At 43.0% G+C, this 19695-nt stretch overlaps 1 protein-coding gene and 1 long non-coding RNA gene across 2 annotated transcripts in view; both read right to left on the bottom strand.

Moving 5' to 3' along the window:
- The window catches only part of rasgrf2b (Ras protein-specific guanine nucleotide-releasing factor 2b), a 156269-nt gene that overhangs the window by 91477 nt on the left and 45097 nt on the right, over positions 1 to 19695 (bottom strand). Inside the window, exons 2-4 of the mRNA XM_020475983.2 lie at positions 16152 to 16258; positions 15534 to 15681; positions 519 to 608 (exon numbers count right to left, since the gene is read on the bottom strand). Of these exons, the coding sequence (XP_020331572.2) occupies positions 519 to 608; positions 15534 to 15681; positions 16152 to 16258 (345 nt within the window). The remainder of the gene's footprint in view (positions 1 to 518; positions 609 to 15533; positions 15682 to 16151; positions 16259 to 19695) is intronic.
- Positions 1999 to 3924, bottom strand: LOC109883998 (uncharacterized). The gene is made up of 5 exons (XR_002254272.2): positions 3694 to 3924; positions 3167 to 3215; positions 2608 to 2679; positions 2259 to 2366; positions 1999 to 2099 (listed from the first exon to the last, which is right to left on the bottom strand). It is a non-coding gene; the product is annotated as an uncharacterized LOC109883998 (long non-coding RNA).

The following is a 19695-nucleotide window of genomic DNA, read 5'->3' as shown; positions in this document are numbered from 1 at the left end:
TCGACTGTGCCGCAAAAGCATGCTCGAATGGCAGGGTCGATTTCCGCGATAATAACCCAGGGTCGTTACACTACCACCTCAACTAACCGGTGCCCCCACACATTGACTCTGTACTGGCACCCTCCTGTATAAATTGTTCTTTTTTAATTACTTATTCTTATCTTATTCTTATCTGCAATTTTTGGAAACTGCACTGTCGGTTAGGGGCTGTACGTAAGCATTTCACTGTAAGGTTGTATTCGGCGCATGTGACTAATAACATTTGATTTGAAGTTTGACACCCGGTTAGATAAGACAGGGGTGGCCGAAAGGGTGGTCGATTTTGGGTGGTCGATTTTGCCAAAGTCTTGAAGAAGTCAGTGGTAATGAGGAGGGTTATGGTGGATGGGATGTCTGATTGCTTGTATAAACAGTCCAGGAATCTAACAATGCGTGGAATACATATACACACACACACACACTTAGGCACACCCCCACGTACGCAGATTACACACACACACGGGCATGCATGCACATACCTTCTTAATCTTTTTTATGTCTGGGTCTTCATCCTCTTGGTTTACATGGTAAGGCCACATTCTCTCATTGGTTTTGTTCAGGGCAACGATCTGAGAGAGAATGAAAACACAGTAAACACAAATGAAGACTGCACATCCTGATTAGGCTCCTTTTTTCATCAATGCTTATTAAGAAATGCTAGCGGCCATGACTGAAGGCAAATAATAGTTGTCTTGGGTGTGGTTTGATGTGGGTGTTCATTGGTTATGTATTTTCCATTCAAGTAGTGAGTACAGTGATGTAAGCAAAGAGAGTTTTGCTATGGAGAGAACAACGTTTTTGAAATTGAGGACTTCTCCCGGTCTGACTGGCTCGCAATCCCCAGATGGTCAGCTAATTCAGTGTTGTGTTTAGCCAAGCAGACAGCAGCTAGCTAGCAGAGCTTGGTGATAGCTGCAGCTGGCTATCCTATCTAGCTGATTTAAGTTATTCATCAGTTATTACAAGATAGCAAGAGCTGGTGTTTGGAATGTGTTTCATAAGACACTCGTTCTACATCACCTTGCTACGAAAGTAGCTTGCAACTTAGTTTCAACGTTTCATCACATTCCGGTCTTTAGTCAGCTCAGCTGTCCTACAACACAATATTCTGTAATTGGCTGGTTTTGCCTCGTTAAATCCGCCGTTAGATCTTTCTCGGGAGACAAATCCTAGAACTAATATCCTTACAGGTGTAGGCTACATATGAACATTGCACGAACATCGGCCAGCTTGAGTGTACATCCATCAATAATTAAACATTTTTAAAAGATTTTCTGCTGTAAATATATTGATTTGCTTATAAATATTGACAGTATGCCCATACGTTACCTAACAATCAAAAATCAATTATGTGTAGAGTACAACGTCAGCTGTCTAACCAGAAGTAGAATGGCATTTCTATGGTCTATTTGCAGAAATTGAAGGATTTGGCTGTCTTACACACTGATATGCACAGTTCTATGGTTAAGAAGCTGTCTTCAAGTCTCCAGTCCCTTTCCTCTATGTAATGCATTACAGGTTATGGACATGTGCAGTCAGGTGGCAGAAGGGGTGGAGTGGATATGACAGATTTTGCCTCATGGGTCCAGCAGGCAGAGTTCAATAACTACAGGCAAATGTGAGATGCAGGAGGATGGCACTCTTCTCATACTGACTATACAGTTCCATGTATATACTGTATAATAAACCTCCTACACAATCCTGTTGAAGCAGTGTTCTGCTAATATAACAATGTGCAAATATTATACTTGCCTTTCATCTTTTGTCATTCACAACCGATACAGATACTGTACCTATCAACATTGTGTCTGGTGGCCCTGGACCTACCTTGCCAAACATGTCAGTCATCATACCTTCCTGTATGGTGTCCCATACCCCCCCCCCCCCCCCCATCGATAGTACCATTCAAATCAATAATAACAAAAAGACAATAAAAAGTAATAGATGTGTCTTGTATAATTTTAATGCGGAGTACAAGGTATTTCCCAATTCAGACATCAGTATAAAACTGTCTTTCAGTCAGAGGACTCCATGACCAAAGCTTATCACTTGTCCTCCATCTGTAGAAAAACAAAGTAGTTTATCTGTCTGTAAATGATCTTTATTGTGGCAGCACTATTTCACAGAGTCAAATTCCTGTACATGCAAATGTGTTTGGCAAATAAAGGTGATTTAAATATGACTAAACACTTGTGATGTACTATCTTATTAGTAATCACCTTTTGTCCCTTTTGAGGTGTTTGCCAGTGTCAGTAGATCAGCTCCAGGCCCCTCTTGTCACAGATACCGGTCATGAAGGAGCCTGACATACGGATACGACCCAGCTCCTATCACAGAGACAGAGGGAGGGAGAGAGAGAGAGAAAGACTCACCATACAGTCATGGAAAACAACAGTAAATACACAGTTGAACATAGCCAATCAGAGATGAGGATTCACAGCTAATTCAATGCCAGTGGAACAGTTGTTAAAGTACTGTGTGAATTTCACCAGGTTCATATATTAATATGTCATGTTGATTTGTTATTGTGCATGCCTGCATCCTGGGAGTTGGGGAGTGTGTACTTACGTTTTGCCCTGCGTGCTCGTGCTCAAATCATTTTGATGCACTATGAAGAGGTAGGCACGCTTTTTCTGTCGTCTTCAGAAAAGTTTGATTATTTTAAGCACAAAGTCATACACACAGTGTTTTGGTCATGAACAATGTTATATATTTAGAGGTTATTTAGAGGTTACTCATAAGTGGATGGTATTGCTAAGATGTAATTGTACTTTGTAGGATGATATCAACATTCTGAATTCAACATATGGTTAATAGCTAGCTAAGGTATTAGTAGGCTATTGTATGTGTGAACGGTGGCTAGCTCCTCGAATGATCCCAGTCCCTTCTATTGTGCATCTGTTGTAGAAAGAGGCGATGATTCTCAGAACATATGTGCTCTACAAAAGTTGTATTTTCTTTTGGATGCAGATGCAGGATTCAGAGAGTGAATTCTGCTTGATTAAAACTATCTGATCTCCAAAGTCCAAGTCTATAGTCTCAATCAACCACACACAACGCAGAGTTACAGCGGTGCAGTACAGCACCGGTTACACCAGCATGTCACTGACTGGTTGGCATTACTCACCCTGGCCCAGGAGTTGTCCATTGTGGCACCATGGATGGGGGGGCACCTCCTTACAACATACAAGACACAGGACTGATTACATTATCAATGGTGATAACCTGTGTCCTCCATTACTCTGAAACGTGACTGGTGTCTGGCCACTGCTTCCTTATTTGTCATCATTATTTATGCCCTAGAAAATATGAAATATTGTTGTTGCTTATTGGCATCTTTTTGGGGGGTTAGCTGAAGCCCTCAAATGCTAGCTAGCTAATATGGTTGATTATTTAGCAGGGATCTTACAGTAGCTAGCCAGTTTGAGTTGAAACATTATTGAAAGCAATCTGGCAACATGCAGTCAGGTTTGCAAGTAACGTTAGCTAGCAGGGATGAAACCTTCAGGTGCAACGTTAGCTATGCAAATCTTCCTTTCACATTACAGGTTAGGGAGAGGCTATGTATTTAGCTAGTTATATCACAGTATCATAGTGGAACAGCCTGTCAAATAATGGCATGTAGCTAGCTATAAACAAAACTTAGCAACTTACCAACAACACACCAGTCTCAGGTTTTGACGGTTGACAGCCTAAATATAAGCTAGTCGGAGGTAATCCAAATCTTGGCAATCTGCCCAAGATTGTTGAACAACTTTATGAAAGCCCATTTTCACTAGGGTAGCTATTTCCCGAGCAAGGGCAAGCACAAACCACACGCCTTGTCTGGGGAAGACGTTCCAGTGGGCGAGTTCATTTTTGAGTTTTAATTTTCTTTCTTGCTTGCCTTTTCCCCACAATGCAGTATTCAAAATCAGTAGTACTTTAAAAATATAAAAATGACAAAAAAGTCAAGCAGAACAAAACACACGAGAAATAGAAAATAAGATGTACACAAGAAAGTATGTCAACTATATAAAGGGTCAGTTCCAGGATCAATGCCAATACCATATTTACAATGTTCAGGGATACTGGAGTGGTAGGGCTTAGCTATGTATGGGCATAATGTGACTAGGCATCAGGATATATAATAAACAGAGTAGCAGCAGCAGCGTATATGATGATTGTATGTTAGTGTGAGTCAGTATGAATGTGTGTGTGTGTAATGTCTTGTGAGCAAATTACGTGTGTGTTGGAGTGTCAATGTGAGTGTGTGTGTGTGCATAAAGTCAGTGCGATAATTCAAATGAAATAGAAGGGTCAATGCACATAGTCCATGAAGCCATTTTGTTAGCTATGTAGCAGTCTTATGGCTTGGGGATAGAAGCTGTTCATGAGCCTGTTGGTGTCAAACTTGTTGCTCCGGTACCGCTTGCTGTGCAGAAGCAGAAAGAATAGTCTTGGGTGGCTGGAGTCTAACAATTTTCCAGGCCTTTGTTACACACCGCCTATGTAGAGTCATGCTATCAAGGGCTGTGCAGTTGCCATACCAATCAGTGATGTAGCCAGTCAAGATGCTCTCAATGGTGCAGGTGTAGAACCTTTTGAGGATTTGAGGGCCTGTGCTAAATATTTCAACCTCCTGAGGGGGAATAGGCTTTGTCGTGTCCTCTTCACGACTGTCTTGGTGTGTTTGGACCATTCTAGTTTGTTGTTGATATGGATACCAAGGAACTTGAAGCTCTCAACCTGCTCCACTACAGCCCATCGATGAGAATGGGGGCGTGCTCTGTGCTCCTTTTCTTGTAGTCCACAATTATCTCCTTTGTTTTGGTTACGTTGAGGGATAGGTTGTTATTCTGGCACCACCCGGCCAGGTCTCTGACCTCCTCCCTATAGGCTGTCTCATCATTGTCGGTGATCAGGCAACTTAATGATGGCGTTGGAGTCATGCCTGTCCATGCAGCCGTGGGTGAACAGAGAGTACAGGAGGGGACTGAGCACGCACCCCTGGGGAGCTCCAGTGTTGAGGATCAGCGTGGCAGATGTGTTGCTACCTACCCTCACCACCTGGGCGCGGCCCGTCAGGAAGTCCAGAAACCAGTTGCAGAGAGAGGTGTTTAGTCGCAGGTTCCTTAGCTTAGTGATGAGCTTTGAGGGTACTATAGTGTTGAACGCTGAGCCGGTGTCAATGAATAGCATTCTCACATACGTGTTCCTTTTGTCCAGGTGGGAAAGGGCAGTGTGGAGTGCAATAGAGATTGCATCATCTGTGGATCTGTTTGTGTGGTATGCAAATCGGAGTGGGTCTAGGGTTTCTGGGATAATGGTGTTGATGTGATCCATTACCAGCCTTTCAAAGCACTTCATGGCTACGAATATGAGTGCTACTGGTCTGTAGTCATTTAGGCAGGTTACCTTTGTGTTCTTGGGCACAGGGACTATGGTGGTTTGCTTGAAACATGTTGGTATTACAGACTCAATCAGGGACATGTTGAAAATGTCTGTGAAGACACCTGCCAGTTGGTCAGAAGATTCCCGGAGTACACGTCCTGGTAATCCGTCTGGCCCCGCAGCCTTGTGAATGTTGACCTGTTTAAAGGTCTTACTCATGTTGGCTATGGAGAACGTGATCACACAGTCGTCCGGAACAGCTGATGCTCTCATGCATGCCTCAGTGTTGCTTGCCTCGAAGCGAGCATAGAAGTGATTTAGCTCATCTGGTAGGCTCGTGTCACTGGGCAGCTCTCGGCTGTGCTTCCCTTTGTAGTCTGTAATAGTTTGCAAGTCCTGCCACATCCGACGAGCGTCGGAGCCGGTGTAGTATGATTCAATCTTAGCCCTGTATTGACGCTTTGCCTGTTTGATGGTTTGTCGCAGGACATGCGGGATTTCTTGTAAGCTTCCGGGTTAGAGTCCCGCACCTTGAAAGCGGCAGCTCTACCCTTTAGCTCAGTGCAAATGTTGCCTGTAATCCATGGCTTCTGGTTGGGGTATGTACGTACAGTCACTGTGGGGAAGACATCCTCAATGCACTTATTGATAAAGCCAGTGACTGATGTGGTGTATTTCTCAATGTCATTGGAAGAATCCCGGAGCAGGTTCCAGTCTGTGATAGCAAAACAGTCCTGTAGTTTAGCATCTGCTTCATCTGACCACTTTTTTATAGACTGAGTCACTGGTGCTTCCTGCTTTAATTTTTGCTTGTAAGCTGGAATCAGGAGGATAGAGTTGTGGTCAGATTACCAAATGGAGGGCGAGGGAGAGCTTTCTACGCGTCTCTGTGTGTGGATTACAGGTGATCTAGATTTTTCCCCCTCTGGTTGCACATTTAACATGTTGATAGAGATTTGTTAGAACTGATTTAAGTTTCCCTGCATTAAAGTCTCCGGCCACTCTGAGCTGACTGAGTGGGGTCTTAGTGCCAGCATTTGTCTGTGTTGGTAAATAAACAGCCACGAAAAGTATAGCTGAGAACTCTCTAGGCAAGTAGTGTGGCCTGCAATTTATCACATTATACTAGCTAGCTACCCCGCTAGCTGAATATCCATGTCGTCATTCAGCCACTATTCCGTGAAACATAGGATATTACAGTTTTGGATGTCCTGTTGGTCGGATATTCGTGATCGTACCTCGTCTAATTTATTGTCCAATGATTGCATGTTGGCGAGTAGTATTGACATTAACGGCAGCATCCCTACTCGCCTTCTGCAGGTCTTGAAGAGGCATCCGGCTCTTTGTCCTCTGTACCTGTGTTGCTTCTTCTTGCGAATAACTGGGATGTCGGCCCTGCCGGGTGTTTGGAGAATATTGTGTGAGTCCTGCTTGTTGTTGAAAAAATCTTTTGTCTAATCCGAGGTGAGTGATCGCTGTCCTGATATCCAGAAGCTCTTTTCTGCCGTAAGATATGGTTGCAGAAACATTATGTACAAAATAATTTACAAATATCGCGAAAAAACCCCACATAATAACACAATTGGTTGGGCGATCGTAAAACTGCTGCCATTCCTTCCGGCGCCATTTTGGAGATCAGTAATGTTGAGGGCCACACAGTCGTGGGGGAACAGGGAGTACAGGAGGGGATTAAGGAGGGGATACACCACTGTAGGGCCCTCCGTGTTGAGGGTCAACGTGGCGGAGGTGATCCTTACCAACTGAGGTTGGCCTGTCTCAAAGTCCAGCATGCAGATGCAGAAGGAGGTGTTCAGTTCCAGAGTCCCAAGGTTGGAGGTGACCATGTTGTTGAATACTGAGCTGTGAACAGCATTCTCATGGGTATTCCTCTTATCTAGGTGGGTGAGGGCAGTGTGGAGTGCAATTAAGATTGCGTCATCTATGGATCTGTTGGGCGGTATGCAAATCGAAGTGGATCTAGGGTGTCTGGGATGATGGTGTTGATATTGCCATAACCAGCCGTTCAAAGCACTTCATGATTACAGATATGAGTGCTACATGGCTGTAGTCAATGGGGCAGATAGCCCCATTAGAGATAGAGTTCTTGGGAAAAGGAATGATGGTGGTCAGCTTGTGGGGATAAACAAACTGGGACAAGGAAAGGTTGGAAATGACCGTGAATATGGACTGTAGCCCTTGCCACATGTGGTGTGGGGCGGAGCCTATGTAATAGGATTCCACCTTATTCCTATAATTGTCCTTTTGCGTGTTTGATGGATCTGCAGAGGTCGTAATGGGACTACTCGTACTAGTTTGTGTCCTCAACCGTAGCCTCAGGGTTAGCTGCGATAGCCCTGTGTGTGGTAGCCCTGTCCTTTAGCTTAGCACCAACCTCCGTGTTAATCCAGGGCTATGGAGACATCGTCAAAGTATTTCCTAATGAAGCCGGTGACTGAGGTTGTTAGCTTGTCGATGATATCGGCGGAGTCCCGGAACATATTCCAGTCAGCGCCTGCAAGTCTTGTAGCATAGCCTCTGATTCGGAGGACCATTTCTCAACGGAGCGCCTCACGGATACTTCCTGTTTGAGCTTCTGCTTGTAATACAGGAAGCAGGAGTATAGAGTCATGATCTAATTTGCCGAAGGGGGTATGTGGGAGAGTATGGAATGTTTGCTTGTGGGTAGAGTAATTGTGGGCTAGGACTTTATCTCCCCTAGTGGTGAAAGAGACGTGTTGCTGGAAGTTGGCCATTATGTGTCTTAATGAAGTAGAACCATAATCACTAACAACACGGAACGCAGCCTCCAGGTGCATGGTCTCCAGCTTCTTTATAGCCTTGTATAGTTTGTGAAGTGCCAGCATGTTGTTTTCCTTGTCCTGATGTGGAATATACACTACATGACCAAAAGCATGTGGAGAACTGCTCATCGAATATATCATTCTAAAATGATGGGCACTAATATGGAGTTTGCCGCTATAACAGCCTCCACGCATCTGGGAAGGCTTTCCACTTGATGTTGGCAAATTGCTAAACAAATAAAAGCATTACTGAGGTCGATTTGTGCACAGGAGCATTGTCATGCTGAAACAGGAAAGGGCCTTCCCCACACGTTTGCCACAAAGTTGGAAGCACAGAATTGTAAAAAATGTCATTGTATGCTTTAGCATTAAGATTTCCCTTCACTGGAACTAAGGGGCCTAGCCCGAACCATGAAAAACAGCCCTAGACCATTATTCTTCCTCTACAAAACTTTACAGTTGGCACTATGCATTTTTTAGCAGGTAGCGTTTTCCTGGCATCAGCCAAACCCAGATTTGTCCATCGGACTGCCAGATAGATAAGAGCCCTAATCTCTCCCTAATCTCACCAGGGCTCCCCCCTCCTCCCTCTTTTTGATAGGGTTAAAACATTAAGTTTAGGCATTCATTACAAATGGTTAAGGTAATTGTGTCTACTGCTGGGACTGAACACACACCCTTCGGATCTGGCATCATGGGATTATACCAATCCACCACCATTTAGCAAAACCCAAGCCCCTAGGTGCGGGTTTTGAAGACATTTCCCGACGTCCTCAGGACATGGACAGGCGTCCAATTTCGAAGTCAGTTTTGAGCAATCTGGCTGGCCTATAGTGCACTATATAGAGCCTAGGGTGCCATTTGGGATTCAGTTAAAATAGCAATAGTAGGATAGAACCGCTACAGGAGAAGGGCTCATACACCAGTGATCATTAGCAGAGTCTTATACTGAGACTATTAATTGGCATATTGAAACATATCTGAATGTTTTCCCAATGTTTAAACAGCAAAGAAAACAACTGGAATCTGATCTTTTGAGTTTTGATTCATACCATATATGTACATGGTTCTCAATTCTGATACAATTCCGATTCTCCATTATGCAATCTTTTTTGTTGTTGCATGTAACCTGCCGTTACCACAACAACCACCACAAAATGTAAAGGAACAGTGATAGGATGTCTGCATGCTATTTCAGAGGCTACATCAGTGTGAATGAACAAATATGATATGGGTTGCATGTAAAACTGAGCGTGGACAGTCAGACAAAAAGATTGGATATGAGCAAAAAATCTGAATTAGGCTCATAGGATGACTGTGTAAACACAGCATATAGTGTTTTGATTTGAAATGCTGGGGCTTGTGGTTGAGGAGAAGTCCAAATTTAATGTCAGGAGATGGCAGAGGTGCGCTAATAATAGGAGGCCTGTACTATTCTACTCTAATCTACTGATGAGTGGTGAGCTTTCAGGCACTAGCGGCTGCAGGGGGATTCACCCAAGCGGATGCTACTTGTTGGCAGTGAAGGAGTAGCTAGTGGTCATTCTACCTACAAATTCAAGTGGCTATGCTACGGGATGGATGTGGATGGCTGTGAGGACGTCGTCGACGGCAAGGTGCGCACCTGAATTGCTACGGAACTGTCTTCTGACCAACTATTCCCCAACATCCCTGTGACCGTGATTCTGCCTCCCACCACTCGATGCAACCAAAAGAAGCTGCTTCAGCTCCCATGCCGACTTCCTGACATTGCTTCAGTATCCTTAACCATTCTGGCTTCCTGATTTTGTTTAATTGTACATTATGTTCTTTACTTTTGTGTGTATTGTATTCACATTTTGTATGCTCATGGATTTCAGTTTGTATTGTTTGCTTTAGTATATAAAAACTTGAGTGTAATAAATCTTGAACTTGAAATAGTGTAAATAGCTCTGATTATGGCTATAATAGTCACATTAAATGGCAATCCATCGATATACAATTCTCTGGAATGTGGCGCTATTTCAGGTGTGTGGTGTGTGCAAAGTGTGTGTCAGGCTGTGGGCGTTTCCACGTTAGATAAGCATCAGATTTCCTCTTCACGGACAATCTCCTGCCACACACACACACACACACACACACACACACACACACACACACACACACACACACACACACACACACACACAGTGGGCTGTCTGCCTGTGACTGCCTAAGCAAATCATGGTTTAGCTCAGCGATACAGCAGCAGTATCCCACAGGACTCTCACAAAGCCTCTATACTACACACTCTACCTCACTGTGACTGGGGGAAATCATTTCATTAAATGTTTCATTTATTACATTTATTTGACAGGGACAATGCACATCAATTAGCATTTCTGTAAATGTGGCAGATTTTCCAGCTAGCTATTTTTCAATTGTAGTCCCTGGGCAGGTATATAAAAGCACTTAAAATGGCATCATAAAAATTGTACATTTGTTTAAACATTGTGCATACATGTCTGATTGCCATTGGTTGAAAGTGTGGCTGAAGGACAGGGTTGATAGGTTGCACAGCTCCATAATATCAGTGGTCGATGTGTTCCAGACGTGAGGCTCTGCTTTTTCTTTACATGCTAACCTAACATGGTGTCACGGTCGTCAGAATAATTATCGGACCAAGCTGCAGCGCGATATGGTTTCCACATATTATTTATTAGAAACTCACAAAACAACAAAAGAAACAAACAAACAACGAACCGTAACAAAGAGGTGTAGCATACACTCAAAACATTATCCCATAAAACACAGGTGGAAAAAAATGCTACTTAAATATGATCCCCAATTAGAGACAACGATAGCCAGCTGCCTCTAATTGGGAATCATACCAAACACCCACATAGAAAAACTAAACTAGAACCTTACATAGAAAATAATAACTAGAAAACACCCCAGTCACGCCCTGACCTACTATACCATAGAAAAACAAAGGCTCTCTATGGTCAGGGCGTGACACATGGCTGATAGAAATCAGTCAATCAGCATTAATATGCAACATAAAAACCATGCAGTCAGCCAAAGAAAGTTGGACCAGTCTCAAAAAGCATGGATTCGGCTTTGTAACTGTCTTTTAGCTGTTCACAAGCATGACATGAAGCATGTAAACATAGACATGCAATACCATGCTTAGCAGAGGTCATGATTAGGTGTTCCTCTCGTGGACCTGTCCTGTGAGCTTTGTAACCAGCCAATGCTGTTTGAATGTTGCCTTCTATCAAAGTCAGTACATGTATTGTACATAGAGGCAGTGTTATAAGGAAAGCTATAAGCATTTGTAACAGCTGTGAATATTAAAACTAGAGGTCGACAGATTAACCGGAATGGCCGATTAATTAGGGCCGATTTCAAGTTTTCATAATCGGTAGTCTGCATTTTTCGACACCGATTACGGCCGATTACAATGCACTCCATGAGGAGACTGCGTGGCAAGCTGACTACCTGTCACGTGAGTGCAACAAGGAGCCAAGTTAAGTTGCTAGCTGACCTTATCTTATAAAAAACAATCAATCTTAACATAATCCCTAGTTAACTACACATGGTTGATGATATTACTAGTTTATCTAGCTTGTCCTGCGTTGCATATAATCGGTGCGGTGCCTGTTAATTTATCATCGAATCACAGCCTACTTCGTCAAACAGGTGATGATTTAACATGCGCATTCGCGAAAAAAGCACTGTCGTTGCACCAATGTCTACCAAACCATCAACATCAATGCCTTTCTTAAAATCAATACACAAGTATATACAGTGCCTTGCGAAAGTATTCGGCCCCTTGAACTTTGCAACCTTTTGCCACATTTCAGGCTTCAAACATAAAGATATAAAACTGTATTTTTTTGTGAAGAATCAACAACAAGTGGGACACAATCATGAAGTGGAACGACATTTATTGGATATTTCAAACTTTTTTAACAAATCAAAAACTGAAAAATTGGGCGTGCAAAATTATTCAGCCCCTTTACTTTCAGTGCAGCAAACTCTCTCCAGAAGTTCAGTGAGGATCTCTGAATGATCCAATGTTGACCTAAATGACTAATGATGATAAATACAATCCACCTGTGTGTAATCAAGTCTCCGTATAAATGCACCTGCACTGTGATAGTCTCAGAGGTCCGTTAAAAGCGCAGAGAGCATCATGAAGAACAAGGAACACACCAGGCAGGTGTGAAGAAGTTTAAAGCCGGATTTGGATACAAAAAGATTTCCCAAGCTTTAAACATCCCAAGGAGCACTGTGCAAGCGATAATATTGAAATGGAAGGAGTATCAGACCACTGCAAATGATAGTCTCAGAGGTCCGTTAAAAGCGCAGAGAGCATCATGAAGAACAAGGAACACACCAGGCAGGTGTGAAGAAGTTTAAAGCCGGATTTGGATACAAAAAGATTTCCCAAGCTTTAAACATCCCAAGGAGCACTGTGCAAGCGATAATATTGAAATGGAAGGAGTATCAGACCACTGCAAATCTACCAAGACCTGGCCGTCCCTCTAAACCTTCAGCTCATACAAGGATAAGACTGATCAGAGATGCAGCCAAGAGGCCCATGATCACTCTGGATGAACTGCAGAGATCTATAGTTGAGGTGGGAGACTCTGTCCATAGGACAACAATCAGTCGTATATTGCACAAATCTGGCCTTTATGGAAGAGTGGCAAGAAGAAAGCCATTTCTTAAAGATATCCATAAAAAGTGTTGTTTAAAGTTTGCCACAAGCCACCTGGGAGACACACCAAACATGTGGAAGAAGGTGCTCTGGTCAGATGAAACCAAAATTGAACTTTTTGGCAACAATGCAAAACGTTATGTTTGGCGTAAAAGCAACACAGCTCATCACCCTGAACACCCTATCCCCACTGTCAAACATGGTGGTGGCAGCATCATGGTTTGGGCCTGCTTTTCTTCAGCAGGGACAGGGAAGATGGTTAAAATTGATGGGAAGATGGATGGAGCCAAATACAGGACCATTCTGGAAGAAAACCTGATGGAGTCTGCAAAAGACCTGAGACTGGGATGGAGATTTGTCTTCCAACAAGACAATGATCCAAAACATAAAGCAAAATCTACAATGGAATGGTTCAAAAATAAACATATCCAGGTGTTAGAATGGCCAAGTCAAAGTCCAGACCTGAATCCAATCGAGAATCTGTGGAAAGAACTGAAAACTGCTGTTCACAAATGCTCTCCATCCAACCTCACTGAGCTCGAGCTGTTTTGCAAGGAGGAATGGGAAAAAAATTCAGTCTCTCGATGTGCAAAACTGATAGAGACATACCCCAAGCGACTTACAGCTGTAATCGCAGCAAAAGGTGGCGCTGCAAAGTATTAACTTAAGGGGGCTGAATAATTTTGCACGCCCAATTTTTCAGTTTTTGTCGTTCCACTTCATGATTGTGTCCCACTTGTTGTTGATTCTTCACAAAAAAATACAGTTTTATATCTTTATGTTTGAAGCCTGAAATGTGGCAAAAGGTCGCAAAGTTCAAGGGGGCCGAATACTTTCGCAAGGCACTGTATTTTAATCCTGCATATTTAGTTAATATTGCCTGCTAACATGAATTTATTTTACCTCTGGAAAATGTGTCACTTCTCTTGCGTTCTGTGCAAGCAGAGTCAGGGTATATGCAGCAGTTTGTGCTGCCTGACTCATTGCAAACTGTGTAAAGACCATTTCTGCCTAACAAAGACCGTAATTAATTTTCCAGAATTGTACATAATTATGACATATCATTGAAGGTTGTGCTATGTAACAGCAATATTTAGACTTAGGGATGCCACCCGTTAGATAGGTTACGGTTACGTATTTCACTGAAAGAATAAACGTTTTGTTTTCGAAATGGTGGTTTCCGGATTTGACCATATTAATGACCCATGGTTCGTATTTCTGTGTGTTATTATAAGTCTATGATTTGATATTTGATAGAGCAGTCTGACTGAGCGGTGGTAAGCAGCAGCAGGCTCGTAAGCATTCATTCTAAGAGCACTTTCCTGCATTTGCCAGCAGCTCATCGCTGTGCTTCAAGCATTGCGCTGTTTATGACTTCAAACCTATCAATTCCCGAGATTAGGCTGGCAATACTATAGTGCCTATAAGAACATCCAATAGTCAAAGGAAATACAAAGGGTATAGAGAGAAATAGTCCTACAATTCCTATAATAACCACAACCTAAAAATCCTTACCTGGGAATATTGAAGACTCATGTTAAAAGGAACCACCAGCTTTCATATGTTCTCATGTTCTGAGCAAGGAACTTAAAAATTATATTTTTTACAAGGCACATATTGCACTTTTACTTTCTTCTTCAACACTTTGATTTTCCATTATTTTAACCAAATTATTTATTTGAGACTAAATAGATTTTATTGATGTATTATATTAAGTTAAAATAAAAGTGTTCATTCAGTATTGTTGTAATTGTCATTATTACAAATATCTATACAAAAATCATCCGATTAATCGGTATCGGCTTTTTTTTGGTCCTCCAATAATAGGTATCGGTATCGGCGTTGAAAAATCATAATCGGTCGACCTAATTTAAAACTTGAGTTAGGTTGGACCCTGTAGATTCATGATTACCAAACAGTAAACTCAGTAAAACGCTCAGTGGGTACTCAACATCCAGTTTCTCAAATCAAATCACTGCACAATGTTGGACTCAGACACGCGCGCACACACACACGCACACTGTAGTTTTAATTTCCTTCTACCAACTGTCTGACATCGATCTCATCCATCCAGGTCTCACTGACTGTTTACTCCAGGAACAATTAGGACTGTTCATCTAATTATCACTAGCCAACACATTGTCACAGTGTGTGTGTGTGCTGCATTATTAACGCTGCATTTATCACCCCCAAATGAACCGCTAAGGACCTTTCCCTCAGCTTAGCGAGAAGTTAACTCTACACAAACGTGTATGTTCCTCTTTGCATCACTCATTGACTGGCGCTGGCTGGAGACTGATCACAGTGTGTATGTGTTTGCAACTTGTCAGAGCAGAAATGTCAATAAAGCGAATTCATATGCCGTCACCAAGGAGATGAGAGGCGGTGGTCTAAAATCAAGGCTGAGAGAGACAGCTCGACAATGACAGAGGGGGAGGAGAGAAAGATGAATAATGAAAGATGGAGAGAAAGAGAGATGGATTTGGAGAAGAAAGAGGACAGAGCTAAAGATGAAGAGAGGGCAGAGAAGGAAAGATACATATACAAAACAATACAGAAAGAGAGAAGAGATAGAGACAGAGAAAGAGGAACAGACAGAGGTAGTGTGTTTTGAGTGCCAGTGTGCTTGCAAGCACCTCTCCTTTGAGCCTCTCTATCTCTGTATCCTGATCCTCCAATTGAGTACGTAGTTGGTTGGCTGCCACCTTCTCTGTCTCCACAATCTGGACCAGGTGGATGTACTTTTGCATCAAGACCTCACGCTCGATGATGATGTCAGAGTAGCTGAGGAGACAGACACACAGGGATGATGTCACCGAGGGACCCCGGAGGACAGAAATATTCAATCCCGAATAGACCCTGCCCCCAAACCACTATCTGACAGGACTGGAAAGGTATAATAAACAATATTTTTGTGGCTCTATACACAGTGGCAATGAGGGAGAGAGAAGAGAGAAGAGAGGGAGAGAAATGAGACAACAGTGGAAGGAGGCCTGATAGAGAGAGGATGAGAGGGAGGAGTAAGAAAAAGGTTGAGTGGGAGAGAAGGCACCTGGGTTCGGAGAGATAAGCAGGGGGGGGGGGATAAGAATAATTATTAAGAATAAGAGATGTAGAACAGGCAAGTCCCATGGCTATGTACAGGTATACCCACTGGGCTCTGGCTTGGTTGTTATGCAGACACAGCAACACACAACCGTCCCTTCCCCTTCTCTCAGGAGGGTCTCTGTCTCTCTCTCGAACACACACAGTACCTGGCCTGTTGGATGGCCTCCACCCATTCATCACATTCATTCTCCTCCTCAGTCCGTAGCTCCAGAGGCTTCTGTCCATCATGGCCAAACACGATCAGGAAGTAGTGCTGCAAGAAGAGAGAGAGTGAGTGAGAAAGAGTGGGAAAGAGAGAGGGGTACTGTAGGTGCCAACACACCTCAACATTCCTGAATAGGCTAAACATATAGAAGGAGAGGAAACAAGTCAATGACATACATATGCACGGACGCGCTGGCACAAGCACCCACCCACACACACACACACACCCACACACACACACACACACACACACACACACACACACACACACACACACACACACACACACACACACACACACACACACACACACACACACACACACACACACACACACACACACACACACACACACACACACACACCAGACAGGCTTGGGCTCAGCAACAGTAGATCCAGGGGTCAAAAGAGTAACCATCAGCTTTGGCCTCACACGTCAAATATACACACACTTGCGCACACTCACGCATATGGTTTGTCTGTACACAAACACCCAGAAAGATTGTGTGTGTATGCAAGTGTGTCCTCCTGACACAAACAGGCTGTAACAGGAACAGGCATGAACAGAGCCAAAGGACATGGTGACATGGAGCCTGCATCCCAAACAGCACCCTATTCCCTTTATAGTGCACTATTTTTGACCAGTGCCCTATCCATGAAGAGAGTCTGCTGGCTGAGAAAACAATATATTACACTTACGTAGCCTATGATCATCAATATCAGCCAGCCTGCTCTTTTCTTTCACACTTTCTCTCACTCCCACTTCCCTCTCCCTCCCATTATCCTTCCTGAATTTCCCTGCCTTCTTAACCTGGACGCGAACCCTAAAATCAGTAAGAATTCCGGCTCTCACAGACCTGTTCGTTTTTCTTTAAGAAGCCCTCCTGTTCTCCACTCATTACCTGTATTAACTGCACCTGTTTGAACTTGTTACCTGTATAAAAGACACCTGTCCACACACTCAATCAAACAGACTCCAACCTCTCCACAGTGGCCAAGACCAGAGAGCTGTGTAAGGCCATCAGGGATAAAATTGTAGACCTGCACAAGGCTGAGATGGGCTACAGGACGATAGGCAAGCAGCTTGGTGAGAAGGCAACAACTTTTGGAGCAATTATTAGAATGGAAGAAGTTCAAGACGGTCAATCACCCTCGGTCTGGGGCTCCATGCAAGATCTTACCTCATCAATTATCATGTGGAAGGTGAGGGATCCACCCAGAACTACACGGCAGGACCTGGTCAATGACCTGAAGAGAGCTGGGACCACAGTCTCAAAGAAAACCATTAGTAACACACTATGCCGTCATGGATTAAAATCCTGCAGCACACGCAAGGTCCCCCTGCTCAAAGCCAGCGCATGTCCAGGCCTGTTTGAAGTTTGCCAATGACCATCTGGATGATCCAGAGGAGGAATGGGAGAAGGTCATGTGGTCTGATGAGACAAAAATAGAGCTTTTTGGTCTAAACTCCACTCGCCGTGTTTGGAGGAAGAAGAAGGATGAGTACAACCCCAAGAACACCATCCCAACCGTGAAGCATGGAGGTGGAAACATCATTCTTTGGGGATGCTTTTCTGCAAAGGGGACAGGACGACTGCACTGTATTGAGGGGAGGATGGATGGGGCCATGTATCGCGAGATCTTGGCCAACAACCTCCTTCCCTCAGTAAGAGCATTGAAGATGGGTCGTGGCTGGGTCTTCCAGCATGACAACAACTCGAAACACACAGCCAGGGCAACTAAGGAGTGGCTCCGTAAGAAGCATCTCGAGGTCCTGGGGTGGCCTAGCCAGTCTCCAGACCTGAACCCAATAGAAAATCTTTGGAGGGAACTGAAAGTCCGTATTGCCCAGCGACAGCCCCGAAACCTGAAGGATCTGGATAAGATCTGTATGGAGGAGTGGGCCAAAATCCCTGCTGCAGCGTGTACAAACCTGGTCAAGAACTACAGGAAACGTAGGATCTCTGTAATTGCAAACAAAGGTTACTGTACAGAATATTAAGTTATTCTTTTCTGATGTATCAAATACTTATGTCATGCAATAAAATGCAAATTATTTACTTAAAAATGATACAATGTGATTTTCTGGATTTTTGTTTTATCAAATCAAATCAAATCCAAATGTATTTGTCACACACACATGGTTAGCAGATGTTAATGCGAGTGTAGCGAAATGCTTGGGTTCCATTAGATTCCATCCCTCAGAGCTGAAGTGTACCGATGATAAAAATGACAGACCTCTACATGCTTTGTAAGTAGGAAAACCTGCAAAATCGGCAGTGTATCAAATACTTGTTCTCCCACTGTGTACATTGTCTACTGGTATCATTTTAAATTGAGAACATATAGCTCAACATGTAAACAATGTGTGAGTATAGCTATTCTCTGCTTCAGATGACAGATGCCCATAAGGCCAGTAATGCCATCATACTGTAGGCCTATACCATATGATAAGAGCTGATATACTGAGAGAGAGTGACATTAAAATTAAACAGATCTTACAACTAGACAAAAAGGAAATGTTCATTTGAGAATACAACACAGAGACATTAAAGACAGAACCCATTCCCCTCTTTATTGCAGGATTGTGATATGTGCTTAATCAACATTGACACTAGTTAATTTTGAATAGTTCAAACAATTTTTAAAACTTTAAAAACTTCACTTCAAAGAATCAACTTCATCACTTCAAAATGTAAAAAATAAGCTAACTTGTATGTAAAGATTAGATATCTTAGTCTAAACCACAATACATAATTTAGTAGTAGAAGTAAGCTATTATTACCAAAGCATCATTTCAGATGAACTGTATTTTATTTTTGCGTGCAACATTGGCTAACATAGGTAAGCCTACACATATAACTGTCACGATTGTCGTTAGAAGCATACTCGGACCAACGTGCAGTGTGATCTGGGTTCTACATCTTTATTTAGTGAAACGCACAAAAACAATAAAGCAAGAACGAAACGTGACAAAGTGGTGCACATGCACAAAACACAAAACAATATCCCACAAAACACAGGTGGAAAAAAGGCTACCTAAATATGATCGCCAATTAGAGACAATGATAACCAGCTGCCTCTAATTGGGAATCATACAAAATCATCAACATAGAAAAATAAAACTAGAACCCCACATAGAAATAATAAACTAGACTAACCCCCAGTCATGCCCTGATCTACTCTACCATAGAAAATAAGGGCTCTCTATGATCAGGACTTGTTAATAACCCATGGCATGGCATATAGGCCAAACAGGCTATCACAGCTTTTTATATCTCAAATTAGACTGCACTGAATAAATATTTTGTGGATTATATCTCTGTCCTCAAAGTTCCCCCTCTAGGGACTGGAACTGGAGAATCCTTTCATAATGTCCTCCCACAAAGTTACCTGCCCTATCCAGTAGCCTACACCTTCCCTTTACAGACAGCTGGAGCTGCAATTTCACCCTCTTCCATGACTGTTATCTGAAAATGCATTTGG

The sequence above is a fragment of the Oncorhynchus kisutch genome, linkage group LG3, assembly GCF_002021735.2.
Source record: "Oncorhynchus kisutch isolate 150728-3 linkage group LG3, Okis_V2, whole genome shotgun sequence".
Classification (NCBI taxonomy): Eukaryota; Metazoa; Chordata; class Actinopteri; order Salmoniformes; family Salmonidae; genus Oncorhynchus; species Oncorhynchus kisutch.
Note: the sequence above shows the minus strand (reverse complement) of the source record. Positions and strands in the feature narration are given on the sequence as shown.